At 42.1% G+C, this 18,880-nt stretch overlaps 2 protein-coding genes across 2 annotated transcripts; one reads left to right on the top strand and one right to left on the bottom strand.

Moving 5' to 3' along the window:
• The first annotated feature begins 6,115 nt into the window (after nucleotides 1–6,115).
• LOC146487969 (uncharacterized) lies at nucleotides 6,116–9,521 on the top strand. Its single transcript, XM_085124327.1, has one exon. The coding sequence runs from the start codon at nucleotides 6,350–6,352 to the stop codon at nucleotides 7,898–7,900; it is 1,551 nt and encodes a 516-aa protein (XP_084980453.1). The 5' UTR covers nucleotides 6,116–6,349; the 3' UTR covers nucleotides 7,901–9,521.
• Nucleotides 9,522–9,597: 76 nt separating this feature from the next.
• On the bottom strand, nucleotides 9,598–12,595 carry LOC146487968 (uncharacterized). Its single transcript, XM_085124317.1, has one exon. The coding sequence runs from the start codon at nucleotides 12,512–12,514 to the stop codon at nucleotides 9,788–9,790; it is 2,727 nt and encodes a 908-aa protein (XP_084980443.1). The 5' UTR covers nucleotides 12,515–12,595; the 3' UTR covers nucleotides 9,598–9,787.
• Between the last annotated feature and the right edge of the window lie 6,285 nt (nucleotides 12,596–18,880).

The raw sequence follows: 18,880 nt of genomic DNA, 5'->3' as shown, positions 1-18,880 counted from the left end.
TCAATCAATGCTTGAACTTGACCTGACAGTCTCTGGAAAAATCCCATTCCAGTTTCAATGGGACCTCCCGCAAAAAAATCACCAGCAGTCACGGATTTCGTCTTATAGGTGATACTATCTTTCTGTGGCATCTGGCAAACTCCGAATTTAATGTTGAAAATTTCGTCATCGGCTGTCAAACCAAAACTCTCCACTCCAAAATGTTGGTTTGGTGTTGAAGCAGAAATCAAGGCAACTTCAAAGCGTTGAGTAGGGGGTAGTTGGATGGGTTCCTTTAGACATACTTTAAATTTGCTGTTGGTGTTATGTGGAAAGTCGTTGGTCGGATCACTTATCAGCGTCATCTGCATGTTGTTGGCTTCATTCATTTTTTCTTCTTTTCGCTAACCAAAGATACGATGTCTTTCTTGTCCACCCAACTGTCGTACTTTTGCGGCCAACCCTTCCAACGGATAAACGCTTTGTTTCCTCGCCGTCTCAGAATTTTCTCCACGCGAAACAAGTTGTCGTCCCGGACATAAACTTTCTGAAGATCTTCTTCGTAAAACGTTCCTTTAATAGGTGTGCCATCCCATTCCACAACCTTGTAAGTGTTCACCGGACCAGGCTCCACACATTCCACCAAAAACACCTCTTCTGTCCAACCTGGCAAATAACTTTTTTTGAACTGGCGAAACTTTTGGTTAAGTCGAACACGATCGCCTTTTCTGAATTTGGCCTTGTTCCGTTTGCCGTTGACGTACGCACCGTAAAGTCGATTCCACACTTCGGCGGTGTTACTCCCATCAACTTTCTTCGGTGAAGTCCCTATGCTGCGGTGATACGTTTTATTGTAACCATTCATGAGAGCAGGGACGGCCTTGACAAAGGACAGGGTGTTGTAAGTCGTAAAATAACGATACAAACGTTGCTTGAAAGTACGGTTGAATCGTTCGACGACACTTGCTTTGGTATCACTGGCCGTGGAAAAGTGGTGGATGTTGTGCTTTTTTAACATCTCTCGAAACATGCCATTGTAAAACTCTTTACCGTCGTCGGTCTGTAACTTTTTGGGTGTCCTGTGACCTTTCAAGATGTTGGGAAATGCCTCGGTGACCGCTTTACCCGTCTTAGATTTCAACGGTGCCACCCAAGCAAACTTCGAAAAGACATCGATGACACACAAGAAATACTTGATACCCCGATTCCATCGTGACAATGTTTGCACTTCCACTAAATCCGCTGCCCACTGTTCATCTGGTTCAAACACTATCACCGGTTTCGTGGGAAAGCATCTTCTTACCGGTTTGTGAAGTATATAGCCCAGATCGTGTTTCAAAACCGCACGGGCCCTTTTAACCGACACTCCCTGAGCTTTCGCAAAGCGTTCAACCCCTCCAAGACTACCAGGTTGAGAAGGGTTGCCATATTTCAATTTCAGTTCAAGACTGCTGATGCGAGCCTTCCTCACCCGTCCTCGTTTTTTATGAGTTGGTTTTCTCATCGAGCTTCAAATACCTCCACATTCAGACACCTAGACTCCAAAAAATGAGTTGTCCTAACAGGTAGTGGTCTAATAAAACACACTCGATTCAGTCATGGCTTTTATTTTTTCATAAAAACATCTAAATACTTTCAACAATAAATTTTTTTTTCAAAAACAATATTAAAAGTGTTAACCATCACAAAGGTGGCTTTTCAGTTCGTTCTCATTATCAAATATTTGTCCGCATTCAAGAGAGAGTCCGGCAGCCATTCTCTTCACCCACTGCTCTCTCTTGCGTTCCTCTCGTCTAAGCTTCCATTTTTCAATACCGCGGTCGATGTCCAACACCACTTTCTCTGTATCCTTTTTTTTCTCCATCGCGGTGGTAAATCGTTCGGACTCCAAAAACTCATCCAACGTTTCAATCTTGGTCTTCCAATACTTCACTGCATCAACTCTCCAAGTACTTGTTATTATACACACGTTTGCGCAACCATCCAAACCCCCACACAAACAGCCACGGGTTGGAGTTGGCTCCCCTGTTCTCAGGAGGTGGTGGAATCTCTTTGGGAGGTGGAGGGGGAGGATTTTTAAGCACCTCTTCATCATCTTGCAGCACCTTGGTGACATATTTATCATATGAGGTCAACACCCAGTTCTTATATTTAAACAAATTCATCAGAGTGTCGTCAAACAGATATTTTAGCTCCATCGTGCCACCCGGTGTCATTAGACGTGATCCGACAACAGCACTCTTTGGCACCAACAAAGGTTTCGAATCCCCCATCGGTACAAATCGAAAAGGGCTGGTGGCTGGGGGGGCGTACTCGACTTCTTCTGGATCCAATCGAAACCACTTTTCTTCCTCCAAATCATAAAAGAATAGTTCTTTCCACTCGTCTGTCTCCCTGTGTTTTCGGTTATGATGAACAGTCATTTGCACCGTCCAACCGGTACCCCCTAAAACGGTACCAACACAGACCCCCCTGTCAAATTTTCCAAAAGCACACACAGTTTCAGCATCCTTAATGATGTCATAATTTCGACAAAGTAGCTTCGCTGTGTGAGTGGGTTCTTCATGGGGGACTTGAGTGATGCATCGCGGTATGTTGCAGTGGAGTGACCTCCCGGCTTCTATCCCGGCTTCACCTTACAGGTAAGTCTCGTTTAATTATTAAATTCTATCTCGTCCCCAGTCCTAGTCACTCCGTAGTCACATGAGACTTCAAAGCCCTGCAGTCGCAAGTAGTGAGCGGAGTATAACCCACACGTGTTATGGTGGTCAAAGTTTAATGTAAACAACAATAGAAGTCCTTATGTACACACAAAGGATACACTATACAACCTGAATCTCGTTTCGGCTATATGATTCTAGGATAACATGTCCATAATTGTCACTCAGAGGTAGCTTGTTATAAAATTTTGCAAAGGTAGAGGCATTGGTCCAGCCAGCGGCTTTGAGTACCTGTGCTAGGCTAAGACCAGCCTTGTTAACAGAGTATGACGTTGAAGCAGCTCGTGTGCTGTGTGTCGCAAAGGAAGTTACAGTTATGCCAGCATTAGCGAGGGTCGATTTGACCCACCTTGCGACAGTGTCTTTGCTGACAGCCCTATGAGGTTTTCGAAAACTGATTAAGAGTTTCGATTCAGCCTTATCTCGAAGTGGTTCTGTTATGGATATATATTGTCTTATTGTCTCAACAACACAAAGGCTTTTGTCCTGATACGCTACAAGTTCAAGGTAATGTCTGCATTAGGCTAAGGTCTAATTTGTGGAGCGTTTGGCATCGCTGTCCTGTGAGAATTGCGAGTAGGGTCGCCAGTTTCAAGGAAAGCTGTTTCAGGTCCAGAGAAGTGACTGGAGCTAGAGTCTTAAGGTGTGACAGCACCTTCTCAACCTCCCAAATGTGAGTGTACTTGGGGAGTGCTGGCTTGAGTTGAAAAACACCTCTGATGAATCGACAGACAAGTGGATGTTCTCCGAAGCTGACGTTGTCGTTAATTTCCATCACTGCTGATAACGCTGATGGCGCTGTGTTGATGGCGCTATACCCGAGGCCTGAGTTGAATAAGGAAGTAAGGAATTCTATGCCATCTTGGATGGTAGCTTCTGAGGGGGAAATTTTGTTTTTCCCACAGAAGAGCTCCCATTTTCCAAGGAAGGTTTTTTGACTGCTTAAGTGTCCCTTGCCGCCAAGATGCCATGATGACGTCCTGTGCTGCCGTGGATACTCCGGTGTTGTTTAACTGTTTCCGGATAAGTGGCACACTAGTAAGCGTAGTCGAGCATAGAGGGGATGCCGCAATCTGGGGTCTCTGGGAAGAGTCAGTAGGTCCTTTCGTGGCGTTAGCTCTATTGGTTTTTGGCGTAGCATGTTCATGGCCTTGGGGTACCATGATTGGGTTGGCCAGTTGGGCAGGACAAATATCCCCTCCCCATTGTCTGCTATTATTTTCTTGAGTACTGCTGGTATGATGCCAAAAGGTGGGAAGGCATAGAATCTTAAATTATGCCAGTTGATAGTGAATGCGTCAATTGCTTCTGCTGTGGGGTCACGCTTGAACGAGCAATAGCGCGGGAATTGGTGGTTGACCCTAGATGCAAACAGGTCAATTTCTGGGAGAAAATGTAAGTGCTCTAAGGCAGTTTGGAGGGATATGGGGTCTAGTTTCCACTCAGCGGGCCCCGCTGTTTTCCGAGATTCATAATCAGCGACAATGTTCTTTTTCCCTGGGATGTGTGCTGCACTGATCCAGATGCCCCGTGGTATGCACCATTCCCAAATTTCTTTTGTGAGTGTGTGACATAAGTCTGAGTGGCTAGTGCCCATGTGATTGATTGCAGAGACAGCTGTTGTGTTATTGACCATGAGCTGTACATGCTCCTCCTTAGAGTTTTTGGCAAATGTCTTTAGGGCAAAAACGGCGGCTAGTAGTTCTAAATAGTTTATATGGTTCTGCGTTTCCCTTGCCGACCAGGTGCCCCCTGTCGAAATATCGCTACAAACTATTCCCCAGCCGATGTGGGAAGCGTCACTGGTTATAATAAGGGTGGGCGGTGGGTGTGAGATTTGATTAAACGATGATAAGATGTTATTCACCCACCAGTTCAGCTCGTCCTTAGCATGCTGAGAAAGGGTCATAGATCTATCAAATCTCCCTTTATTTACACGTAGAGCGATCGTTTTATCTTTCTCTAAGGCCCTGTAGAACAGGGGCCCGTGCATTACCCCAGGGAATGTAGAAACAATTTTCCCAATCACCTGTGCCACCTCTCTGATACTGTATTTTTCCCTTTCTAACAGGGCTTGGCAGTCCTGTTGGACTGATGTGGCTTTTTCAACAGTCAAGCAAATGGTCATAGTGACTGTGTTGATAAAAAACCCGAAAACGATCAATACCTGAGAAGGGATAAACACTGACTTATCAGGATGAATAACAAACCCTAATGGGTCTAGTTGGGAGATGGTATCATTTACATTATGGACACAATTGGTGTAGGTTTTGCCTTGGAGGATAAGGTCATCAATATAATTAGGTGATATGTGACCCAATCTATGAAGAGCCGTCATAGGCGGTTTCATTATCTTTGTAAATTTTCTAGCACAACATGACAACCCATTTGGTAAGCAGGTGAATTGATAAAGGCGACCACGCCACAGGAATCTAAGGTATTTCCGATCATCTCGCGCGACAGGGACGGAGTAATAGGCGTCTTTTAAGTCCAGAGAGGCTAGGAAGCAATCTTTCTCAATGAGATTGAGGACAGTTTTAAGCGTATCCATTTTAAAATGCTGGTATGGAATACACTTGTTAAATTGTTTAAGATTTAGTATAATGCGATAACTGCCGTCTTTTTTTGGCCGAGTAAAGATACTGGATAAAATTTCACCAGTGCAGTAAGTCGCGGGTTCAAGTACCCCCTTTGAGAACATCTTACTTATCTCAGTGTCAATTGCAGCCATGTGTGGAATGTTGTTTTTGAGACCAGGCAAGTGTTGTTCAGGTGCATAAGCACAAGGTATGTGGACACCAGAGATGTCCCCTAAGATTTCCTTATCAGTAGTTAATTGCTTCCAAGCCTCAATGGAATTTCCTAATCCACCGGCTTGATAAACTTCACAGCGCCAGTGATAATATTCTCTTAAGCTCGGAACAAAATCTTCAAATTTGCTTACCGTTTGCTTAATTCGTGCGAGCTCTGCAAACACTTCTTGTTGCTGTCCTTCCAGGGCCAGTGTTGTTGTTTTTTCCGGTGGAATGGGCGTTGGCCCCTCCCTAAAAAAGGGCGGGAATTGTCTCTCATCTTGTGAGTTGAGTCGAGCTAATTAAAGTGGCCATAACGGCCCGCAGTTCTGGGCTGAGGTTTGGTGGTAGAGCTTAGCTTCCTCGCAAGTTTGCTTGCATCCTGAGCGTCACGGGCTCTGTTCTCTGCGCAATAAGGAGAGCTCATTGGCAGCATGACCAAGCAACCCTACGGCATCAATGTTATGTGTAACCAATGCTTTTTTGACAGAATCTGTTAGACCAGAGGTTGTTTTCAAAATTGAGTCACCCGATTGAAGGATGGCAATAGTCGCTCTTTGTAGTGATTGTTGTATGTTTGTTATGTGCAGGTCTGTGCTCCTTTTGTGGGCTTTCATTTGCACCCAGATTTCTGGGTTAACACGGGGAATTATCATTGCCGTGCAGTTTGCAGGAGTCAGGTGTTTCGAGATTAGCTCTTTGAGCTTATCTGGCGCCATCTTGCGGCCCCATCGCTTGTTTGCTATTCTTGGTTTTCACCCACGTGACCTCCGCCTTGACGATGGTTGCTATCCGCCATGTTGGTGCCCAAACAAACGCGCTCAATAGATACATCACAGTGAGAAAGAAAGCGTGGCAATGGTGCTTTGCATTGTTTTTGGTTGTGGAAGTCGAAGTGACCGAGATAAAGGGATTGGATATTATCGAATACCTTCAGTGGCAACCAACAAAGGAGAATTTGAAGAAGAACTGACTACAGAGCGGAGAGAAAAATGGATAAAAGCGATCAGTCGCGGAGACACGGCTTCGAAAAAGGTGCTCACAAGCGAACGGGTATGTGGCAAGCATTTTGTTTCTGGGAAGCCAGCTCTTTCCTGGGATAAGCACAACGTTGATTGGGTGCCCACATTGCAACTGGGCAAGAAAAATTATAGTCCTCAATTAGACCATGAAGCGAACGCAGAGAGAGCTGAAAGGGCAAAGAAACGACAGAAACTTGCGGTCGAACGACAAGAACGCGAAGTGGCAGAGAAACGTCGAAAGCTCCTAGAAAGCAGCCTTCCTTCTATTCCTGTTGCTCAGATCGACTTTAGTCAGCCAAGTACTTCGACAGAAGAAGAGGGAAATCGAAACGAAGGGAATGAGGAGGCTTTTTCTTCTGATCTGGCGGCCATAGCAATTAGCGAAGGTGAAGAAATCGAACCGGAAACTGTTAAAGTCGACGCCGAGTGCCAAACCACCGAGTTTGACTACATGTTTCAAACAACTAAATATCAAGCCCCAAATAAGGATTTCTTTGACACTGACAATAAAATTCGCTTTTACACTGGGTTACCGTCTATGGAAGTACTAATGGTTGTTTTCGAGCACGTCTCCCCACATGTTACACGACAAACACAGTCGCTCAGCAGATTTCAAGAGTTCATCATTGTACTTATGAAACTAAGATTAAATGTACCGTTGCAGGATCTTGCATACCGGTTTGTTGTGTCAGTGTCAACAATTTCCAGAATATTTTCCCACTGGATTCTTTTGATGGACACAAGGTTATTTCCCTTTGTGTACTGGCCAGACAGGGACCAACTGTGGAGAAGAATGCCACAGTGCTTCCAGTATGCATTCGGAAAGAAAACAACTGTTGTGATCGACTGCTTTGAAGTGTTTATTGAGAAACCTTCAAACTTGCTAGCCAGGGCACAGACATTTTCAAGTTACAAACATCATAACACAATCAAAATTCTTGTAGGCATAACACCACAAGGAACTATTTCATTTGTGTCTGAAGCCTGGGGAGGTCGTGTCTCAGACAAATTTTTAACTGAGAACTGTGGCTTCCTGGACAAACTGATTCCTGGAGACATGGTGATGGCGGATCGAGGATTCACCATCACTGAGAGTGTTGGACTGAGAAATGCTAAACTAGTTATACCAGCTTTCACAAAGGGCAAATCTCAGCTCAACCCAGTGGATGTGGAGCAGACAAGAGGCATTGCGAATGTGCGGATTCATGTTGAACGTGTTATTGGACTGCTTCGACGGAAGTTCACTATACTGGAAGGCACCTTGCCAACTGACTTTCTAATATGTAGTCATGAAAACTCTGACAGGCATACTGCATTGGTGGATCATATGATAAGAGTTTGTGCAGCTCTTGTTAATTTTTGTCCTCCAATTGTACCATTTGATTAGATCAACTTCACATTTATATACCTTAACCCTTTCACTCCCAAGAGTGCCAAATATCAAAATGCAAGAAAATTCCACATTCCATTTTGTACAATATTGGAAAACAAATGGTACCGTGCAAAAGTACCGCTGAAGAGGTTTCATTTGAATAGTCACACCGTAGGATTTCGTCCACAGACTAAAAAGTTAGAACTTTAAAATTACAGGTCTCCATAATTGACTCTGGGAGTGAAAGTGCTAAGTCTTGGGTGTTTAATTTATTTCAGGGGATAGATAATATAATTTTAAGTTAATTTGACAACCATGAAAGGGCAATTGCAATAGTTAACAGCTTAGGCCTCTAAGAAAACAGATCTGTAATGCAATGGCCTCTGTGTTTACATCAAAAGGTCAGTTCAACCTCGTGCATATGACATGTGGTGTCATTATAGGCTAATCACAATACAGCAAGCATGCATCGTCAATCAAGACGGTGGGCTTCATTCACATTCTCTGTGTACACTTCATAATTCTCTTAACCTTTCCAAAGATTGGTCCAAACATTGTCTTGTCTGCATATTTGCAACATAGTAATTTATTATAGTACAGAATACAGATTTTATTCAAAGTAATTAATCTACCTTGTGACTTTCTACATAGTGCCATCAATGTCACGAGAAATGATTATTACTTGTGCCATTATTTATTTTGGCCCACTTGTTATGTGATGTTAACCCTGGTAGAGGGTCTTTGTTCCCATTGAGACTTTGTTACAAATATTATAAAATTTGGGAGGGGATGAAGTGCTCCAGCTATCTTGATAGACTCAGACCCCAGGATAGCTCTGTTAATATGGTAACAATGAGTGTATAGTTGGTTGATGATCAGTCTTTTCGAGAGGATAAAGACCTCTCCGGGCCTGGGGATTTAGACCCCATGTGAGGCCAGGGCCTGGGAATTAGGACCCCACAGATGGGAATAAAGCCTCCCAGTGGCCTGGGGATGAGGACCCCATGTGAGGCTTAGCACTCTCGGTTCCAAGCCTGATGACCTGTATGATCCTTAAAGATGGATGTGTATCGAAAACTCGAGTACTTCATCCCCTACCCCTTTTCCCACATATTCGTTGTTATGTTGTTATTTCATGGGTTGGGAACATTAAAGAAAAATTATACGCAAATCTCAAAGTAGCGAAAATTTGTAAGAGATCTTTTTTGAAAGGGGAGGGATGGCTTAATAAATTTCTTTTTCTAAAGAGGGGTGGCTTAATTAGAGGATTGGTATGATTTGTAAAGGAAATATATAAGCTCATTTATATCATGCCTCCGGCTACTGGATATTCTAAGTTTACAACAGTGTTCACTTCCCATGTAAAAAAAATGTAATGACCTCTGCCCTTTTAAATGTCCATTCCCCTTTTACGTTTAGGTATAATATTTTCTTTGAATTCTGCTTTTGCAAACATTGTTACATCTGTAATGGTATGACTTTGTGTTCTTCGGCAAAGGAAATACAGGTGTCCCACACTTACTGACATGCAGTGCATGGGTGGTGGGAATGTGTGGTTCCAGAAAATATTCATTCCCACCCCATGGAAGGTCGTTGGAAATTCCAAGAGGAAGGGGGTCTCAACAACCAAAATTTATAAGGGAAAGTATGAACCTTAATTGGAAATTCCAAAGGGGGGGGGGGGGGAGGTCTCAAAAGAAAAGAATCTTCCATCGGGGAGGTGTGGATATTATCTGGAACCACACAATGGCTGCCTAATATTTTATGTGAAGGCTTTGTCTGAATTGCTTTAAATCAAAGCCACAGAATCAAAAATTGAAATGCCTGAAAATGATAAAATACAAAATTACAGTCTGACAATTTTCCATGTTCCATTTACTGTTGTAAAATAGTCATCTGTTTTTAAAATGAAGGAAACAAGCTGATTCTGCCATTTCTTAGACATGTTGCTAAATGAGGTCTCATACCTTGCACATCAAAGTTTATAAATGTGGGGTCTACTCCAAACACTAAACAGGTGGCAAATGCAACTGCAAAAACCCCACAGTCACTCCCATTGCTTTGTTGCTGCACTGGCTTTGGGTCAAGGGCAATCAAACGTCCCCCTATCAAATCATTTGTTTGTTCCTCAACTTCTTGAATTATGACTGAGTCATGATAGAGGCTATCAAAAAGGTTTACATATCCAGGCACACACCCAATTGAGCTCACACACACCCAATGATCATTCCCAGTGTGCAAAATTTGAACAAATTCACCACTAACAACATCAAAATTTCTAACAGGGCCAAGCGTTGGTCGCTGAAAACCTGCGATTGCCGGATTCCCAGCCTGTAATAAAACATGAGCTCGTTGGATGATATCACAGTCTAGCCATCCAGTAGGGTTATTAATTAATTCAAAATGGTCGTCTGTTAGATTTGCCAATGCACTGGTCTTATCAGTTTCACCCTGGGTGACTTTTGTTATAACGACATCACTTTCATCCTCACTACTGGAGGAATCTGACAAAGAAGAACAAGTGGTAGAGGTGGTTGTAGCTTGGGCAGGGGCAACCTTTTTGCAGGCAGGGCATTTCCAGGTAGTTCTGTGATTGTTTGGCATTCGCTTCAAATCAAGACAAGCAAGGTGGAAGTACTTTCCATTTTTGCAGCTTTCTCCATGGCACTCAACTAACTTGTCGGTGGGGGTAGGCTTTGCCTTGCAAATACAAATACTATCACATTTCATTGCTGCATGATCTGACACAACAGTAGGTCGTGAGGATTTTCTGGTATTCCTTTTCCTCTTGAACTGAGGAAGTCTGGAACAGTGAGGGCAGTACCAGGTCTTTGGCATTCCGATGGAAGTGAGAGACAGACAAGACGGATGAAACCTTTGATAAGGGCAGTCCTTGTTACAACATAAAATGCTGTCCTCGTCTCTTTCTACGCGACAAAAACAAATAGCATCCTTGCTTGGTAGTGTAGGTGGTACTGTGCACCTTCGGGTATACCACCGTCCCAAAATCTCTGGGAGAATGCATATTCTCCAGAATAATTCTAGTTTAGGCAAAACAAAGTTCCAGTGCTGCACATCTGGATATATACGCTGCACAAATAAATGAATGTTTTTTGCCTTATCAATGGCACACACAACAAAGTCAACATATTGCAGATTTGGGACTGAGAAAAGCTGCTGCTGTACTTGATAGTAGTACCTGTCACTTTTTTTCAGCTGTAAATTCCCATCAACTTTTTCCAGGCAGGAATTTTTATGTTTAGCATAGTCCTCAAAGTTGCCATCAACAATGACTATTGGACATTTAACTTCTCCACCTCCACTTCCACAGCAGTCACAGGACACAAGAATATCAGGGGTGGCATGAAGAAATGAATTCTCTTTGTTGATGAATGAACCACACTTCTTGACCTCTAAATTCACATGACGTGTTCTCATGGATGCTTCATATGCCTTTATGGCATCACTTTCGTGCTTTTGGCCATACCTTGTAGCTTTGGTGTTGACTTTATAGAGGCCTGGGTAACAAATTGTCTTAATCAAAGACTGGGAGGGCTGGGCAAGGTTTGTGTGAAAGGCTGAAAAGCACTGAGATGCACCAATTCTGCCTGCACGATGTCTATAAAAACCAGAACCACTTGCTTGAGCACGTGTGCTGATTTCTACCTTGCTAATGTGTTCTTCAGGAACACCCAGTGATACTCCAACACACATTTTGATTAATTCCGGGTAGTCCAGCTTGAGATTTTCCGTTCCAAACAAGTCAGGAATAATTGGCAGTGTGCGGCTATCATCAATAAATTGGTCGGCATGGGGATCGATTAGGCTAAGTGCTACAGCTTTGATTTTGCAAGCGTTAAGTTTGGCATAGACTTCCTGCATTTCTCCATATGATGGAATGGCGTTGGACGCAAACTGGGTTTGATCGCACCGTTCTTCTGTTTTGCTTCCTTCCCCAGTATTTTGATGTAATGTCTCGATTTTCTGTTCCAGCGCGCTTTTGAGTTTTTTAGCTGATGAAAAGTTTATGTCCCTAACCTTTGCATACGGTACTTCGTTGACATATGTTGGTAAAATCCACGTGCATTTCGTTTGTGTACAGGCGAGCTTTCCATGAATCTGTGTCACAGCTTCGATGTAAAACATCACGCTCGCTACATGAGAACAGGATTCAGCCAGTCCTGCCTTGCAGCCTAAGCAATGCGCGGAGATAATGGTGCCGTCCTTTTCTACAATCATCCAAATGTTCACAAGGGGATCGTTCATTCGCTGTGAATGTCTCACCTTGGCCACAACAACAATCTTGCCCGCGATTTCTTTCCCTTGAACTGACGCAACAAAACCAGAAACCATTTGGTTGTACGCCTCCAAACTTTTGAAGGGCTTAAATTGCTTATTTGTGTAGTAACTCGTCTCCAAAACTAGATAGGATAGCAAGTCCGAGACCTCTATAGGAGGCAAACATTCTGAGCTGAACTGCTCGCTCGGTATGGCCGCTGGATCTACGCCAACCACAGAAATTTTCTTTAAATAGCGTACTCGGACGTCGCTTTCGAGATTTTTTGCATAGGATGAAAGCACTGGTATCTCATCTTGTGGTTTTGGGTCGCTTTCTTGGGAAATATCCATTAGAAAGATGAATTACTCGAAGACTTTGAACGTGAGCGCTTAGAAATGGCATAGATTTGCATACAATTTCACACCGCACATGGGCACCAACATGGCGGAAACCTAATTTGCATAATCTAATGACGTCAGCTGAAAACCGAGAATATCAGCCAGTTTAGGCTGTAGGTTTTCACCGGTGGCTTCACTCGAATCGAGGATACTCTCAATATCTGCGAGAAATTTATCAGTGGCTGAGGCCTCCGCAGAATTAGGAGGAGTGGGTGTTGGGTCAACTAACTCCTCAATATCGTCTTCTAAGTTGTCGCTAGCTGTGAGGCTTACTGAGTCATCCTCATCTGTCGACTCCGTTCTGGCCCTTTTACGTGGTCTTTCGTCTGTAGCCGAGATAGAGCCCGAGTCCCCTATTGGGGCTGTTCTTTTCGTATTTTCACTGCCCGGTGGGCATCTTTCTTGATAAAGTAGCTCCAAAAGGTGAGCCATACTGGTCATGTTGTTATTGAGGCTAGTGAGCGTGGTTTGAAGCTCATTATTTGTCGCGACTGTGGTCGTGCCTGAGGTGCCCGGTGGGCTATTGATACTTGTAGTTGCGTTGTCCGGTGGACCGTCGCTATTGGCGTTTGTTGCGTTTGCCGCCATTAGTTTTGGCGGGAACCTCAGTGAATGCTGAAAGAAAACAGGGAAACACAAAGGGAAATCTTACCACAGAAGGATAGTCCGGTTCCGTTTACTCGCTTCCCTGTCGGCAGCCTACCGCTGATGTCGTTCTTTGGATAGATGTGTATTTTATTCGTGGAGTGAAGAATTGTACGTCCGATCGACTGAAAGATACGTTTGCAACTGACTGACTGATCGCATGCGCATGCTCTCTCATGTGACTACGGAGTGACTAGGACTGGGGACGAGATAGAATTAAAAAGTTCAGCCTCCTTTTTCAGATTGTTCCAGTGAAATAATTTATTCAAAATGGCGACTAAAATGGGAAAAAATGGATCTTTTACATACATTCTTGTTCAAATTTTCACATTTGTATATTGGAAAAGTAAATGGAAATTCTGCGAAGTATTTAGACTGTCAAGTACAAAAACCTAAAAAAACTTTCTCTGGTCTGGTTATATTTGACAAATAGGGAACATAATCAAACAATAAATATGGTGTACAAATTCTCAAGTTTTAACTCTGTCTTCATTCAATTCCTCTGAGTCATTGCACATGTTCTATGTAAAGTGTAAAGTTCTGACAAAGAAAATAGTTCTGTTTGAGAGAAAGAACTCATTTGGGGCTATTCAGTGCCAAACTAGCATGATAAAGATCATGGCACTTGTCACGACACAGCTGCACCCTGCACCTAAGGCATCCAAATACAGTCTCTGTTCTAACTTTTTTGCTTGGACCCATGCACATTGATGGCATCTTCCTCTCTTTAGTGACACATTGACTGATATCATGGCCAGGTGAACGAACAAGAGGCAAAGGGACAGCAAATGGTGGCCCTGTGGGTATTCTGTTTTTGAAGGTGCCACAAAGGGATTTCACCAGACGTGATGAAAACTCCTTTTGATGCAAACGACGAGAAGGATCTTCCTCCATAGGTCCACTGTTCTATTTCTGATAACATTGTTGATACATTATAAAAGAATGACCCTGTAAATGTCCAACAAATGTAAAAAAATGTGCACCCACCATCGCCTAGACTTGCGATCAATGGCATCTTACTTTTTTAATTGGTCATCTTTTTCAATGGCTCCCATATTGTTGTTGTAGTCTTTGATTACTGGTGGTGCAGTTATGGCATGAACGGAGCCATCCTTTTGTCTCCTTCCTACGGTATCCTACGCTCTGGATGAATGAACATCAGAAATAAAGGATACATCTTCTGTATCCTTCTGGATAGTGACAGTAATGCCATCACTGCTTGCTGAATGGTAATCACCTCTCTTAAGATTCTTTAGGAGGGCCTTGGCTTTTAGGGCTGGGGGTATCCTTTCTGTTTGGCCTAAGAGTTCCCACAGAGTAGGTGCCAAAGCCATGAAGCTTCTTGCATAATGCAACACTGCTGAAGAAGTTGTTCATCTAAATGACATGGTTTCAGTTGTCAAGAAGGGGGTGGCACAGATCAAGAACGACTCTGGAACTCAATCCGTCTTAAGTTGCTCCTGCTTTTTTGCCTGCATAAATCTGGAAGGCCCACAAGTATGCATAGTAAGAACAGCCAAGGCACTGGAGTTTAGATTCTCTTTTGATTGGCTTTGCTGGCATATACTGCTTTATGGGGTTGCGTCCTTTCCCCTTTACCATAGCTTCATCCACACTGACATTGTGACTTAAACTGAAATTGTCCTTGAAGGATATTGTGAGAATATCCATAATGGGTCTGACTTTGTACAGTTTATCAACATCTCAGGCACTTCTTTGAGGAGCTCTTTCATTATCTGCTAGGTGTAAATAAGACCACAAGGCCCAGAACCTGTCTTTGGTAAAAAAAAATTAGCAAAGGCTGGGCAAGCAACCACCCAGTCTGAGCTCCAGATGTCATTGATTTCACCAACCTTGTTGATTGAGCTTCCAAAGAGAAAGCCAATGAAACAACGCATTCCTTCCCTAGTAGTATCATTCCAGTTATTTACATTCTTCTGGCTCACGTATCTATTTGTCTCTGTCATCAACAAATCCCACAGCTCATTGGTAAACTATGCATCAAAGAAAGCAACAGGTAAGAAATCCACCTCAAAGTCAAATGTTGGACCATGTTCAGGGCTTCTAAATTCAGGGTACTGAACCACAAACCTTTTGTTAGTTGCACTACACTTGATAGGTGGGTTTTGCTAAGCAGCTCTTTGTTGTTGGTGGCATCTTCCACCCAATACTTGATGTGCTGGAGCTTTCGAGGTGCTTGCTTGTTCATGTTGTTCATAACCATGTGGTGCTGCAGTACTTTCTGACTCTGAATCGCTGCCTGAATCTTCACCCAAATAATCAGACCAACTTGACAAGAAATTGACGCGTTATCCGGTGTTTCAAAGATTATTTGATGTATTTCGGCCTTGTCATCAATACAATCCGCCATTTTTAAAGCTCTTGCGAACAACAACAAAAAAAAACTCAGGAAATTTGGTCTAATATGCCAGATACTCAGTGAAAGTGAAGTGAGTGCGTAAACATCTTAAGTAAAGTAAAGTAAAACCTTTATTAAAGTGTCGATGTATTTAGCCTAGGTAGACTAATTGAGGACACTAATAAAATACTAGTAAAAGTTAGATATTTAGAATGAAGTGATTAAAATTAACGAATATGGGAGATCCTGTATAACTTACGTACATGATAAAATTAAAATTTAAAAAGTAAAATGATTCTATTGACTACAAAGATTACAGCAATTGCTGTTATTAATTAAAATGTCAGCAAGGTTCAGTTTTCTTATTTTGTTTATAAAAACAGGTAAACTGGGAGAATCTCTTTGATTGTCGGTAAGGTTTGACCATAAGAATGGCCCGAGATATCTAACAGAGTGCTTGCCATAATGTGTAGTTTCAAAATGCGGTAATACAAAGTCACTATTCCTTAGTGAGTGTGTAGAGTGGACAAATAGTTGAGAAACACAGTCAGGTACAAGACCATGTTTGACTTTGACTTTGACAAATTAAGTGTCTTTTGACAAAGTATGGGGCCTACATGAGCCTTTATTTACAGGAAAGTGAAGAATATGAACACAGAAACGAGCCAATAAGAGAAAGGCAATTGGGATTCAAAGCAGAAGTCATATCACTCTTATGGTCAATGATCTTTTGAAATACTTAATTCAGGAAATAAGCACTTATCTTTAGGAACTATTTTGTATGCCCCATTCGACATGCCAACATAAATTTTATGCAACATTATTTCTTGAATTGCGGAAATCCTGTGAAGCCACACTCTAGAATAAACCCTGGTTTCTGACACAACAAATTAAATGTAGGCATTCATATCTCATGATCCTAGAACTCAACTCATTTATTGGTATGGCAGTGACATCTCACGATTTACTTGGATATTCTGTTGTTTGCTCACGTTGCAAATTATATAACTAGTATATTATTACAATTATAGTTTAAGTATTATAGGTATTGTAAATATGGTAAGTCCTGTTGCTGTTTATTGTGCCTTATGTGTGTGACGTGGATCTCTCCCTTGTGAGGCACGATTTAAAAGGGGACTGTACAAAACCCTTCCCGCAAACCCACTAAGTAATACAAGACTAAGTAATACAACAAATTTAATTAATTTAGTATACATAAACGCTTAGTAAACACAATAAACGGTAACGTAAAAAAAAAACTTTCTTAACCTAATTAATTATCTTAAACTAAATTACTTATTTCAGTTCAGTTCAGTTCAGTCCTTCCTTGTTCTTGAAGTCGTCTCCAGGCACAAACAAATTGCTACTTCAACCACTCGCATAAACAAACCGCACCAACAACCGTTCACACAAACCTCTGCTTCTTCTCTTCTGGCGCCTTTTCTCTTCTTTGTTCCCGTCTTGTTTGACTCCGCCGCACTCAGTTTTAATTTCTATGCACACGCCTTGAAATCTTGTTCACTCGCCGCCGCTGACAAAAGGGTTTATGTCAAGGAAAACACGGCCGGCTCCTGCCAATGGCTCTTGACAGTGACTTGAAGAATTTTGCCTTCGACCTTGCAATACAAACTTTTTTGCTTCTCCTTACTTCTTCTTACTTCTCTGTCCTTTTTCTCCTTCCAAGATTAACAACCAACTACACAACAACAACCTTGACCTCTATTTAAATACTGTACACAATTACGACATTACAAAGAAGATTCCAGAAAACGCTAACTACAAGGTATACAATAAATGCTGATTACACAATAAGATACAAAATATACGGTAACGGGAATAATAATAGTTAGTTAGATTACATTGAAATTTACAATACTACACACCATTTTCTAAAACAATAACTACTAATATACTAGTGACATTTTTTGACTGATAAAAATACGACGAATTAAGACTACAAATAATTAACAATAAACCTAACGAATTTAGATAATGAAAAAGAAACGACTAAATTTCTACATGCAAACACGAAACATGAAAATGCAAACATGAAATGAAAACAACAAAAACATGAATAATATGAATTTTGGGACAATGTGTGTGTTCAGTCTCTGAATCCAGCGTTTCCTGTCTTTGCCTTTTCTAACGTCTCAGATGTGTTAACGTCATCATCACTTTTCCTATCAGATGAGATATTTTCTGCTGTTTCCTTCAGACTTTGGATATGTTACTCGGTCCTCTTTGTGCACTACGTTGCCTTTCCAAAATTTTCTTCACCAAAACCTGAAACAGTTCCTTTGGCCCTATGCGCATCTTCAATAGGGTGATTTTCTTCATCTCTTTCCCATCTGCAGTCAGTTTGCCAGTTGGCACATAGTCATACCTCTTCCATTTGACTTCATGATTGCCAACACCTTCTTTTTCCCCCGCAGCAAAACCAATTTGTGGACTCCATTGTCCTTACACTCCCTTTTCAGACATCTTAATTTGTGGTACTTTTCGTCTCCAGGTGTCAGGCAAAGAGTTTGTTCAATGGCACTTCCAACAGAGGTATATACTTCCAATTCATCTGTTTTCTCTGAACTCGCATCAGTGACTTTTTTCCTGAACTTCATGCAATCTTTGAAGACTATTTGTAGCTCAACATGCAGGCGACACATGCGAATCTGTCTATCCTGTTCTCTTGCACCCTTAACAGAAAAGGGCTTCAGGTTTTCAAATTTTTGCCGAGATATCTTTATTTCTGGATGTATGGATGTGAACTCTACGCAGGCTTCCGTTTGGTTTTTTTCACGCATGTTTCGGAGGTTCAACCCACGTTTTCACTCCAACGCATTTTCTGACCAAGTCTTTCTTGTTTTCTATCGGTCTACTTGCCTCTAATTTCCAATAATCATAAACAACTTCTTTGGTTTCTTCTGTGACTGCATCTCGCCTGGTTTTTCTTTGGTTGCAAGCTATCTTGGTTCTTCACCTTGCAAGATTCTTTTGCGTTTCTCAATTCCTGAGTTGATGCTTCTTCTATCTAAGGCTTTCAGCTTTGAAAGAGTCTTGGCTTGTACATTTTTAACATTGTGTCAAAAAGAAAGCGATTTTGCTACCTCAAGTGCAGCCCTTCCTTTGTTTGACTTGTCTTTTTTGATGGCTGTAAGGCCCTCAGAGAGATCATTAGCAAGCGCTTTTAGCGCAACAACTTCTTTTTCCTCTTCTGGCATTTTGATGTCTGCATTTTTCGAAAACTTTCCTTGTCCATAGATTTTCTGTTGTAACTTGGATTGCAATGGCGTTACGTTGTGATTTATACTGATAGGAGA

Source organism: Pavona decussata, unplaced genomic scaffold (genome assembly GCF_977016875.1).
Source record: "Pavona decussata unplaced genomic scaffold, jaPavDecu1.1 SCAFFOLD_12, whole genome shotgun sequence".
NCBI classification, from domain to species: Eukaryota; Metazoa; Cnidaria; class Anthozoa; order Scleractinia; family Agariciidae; genus Pavona; species Pavona decussata.
Note: the sequence above shows the minus strand (reverse complement) of the source record. Positions and strands in the feature narration are given on the sequence as shown.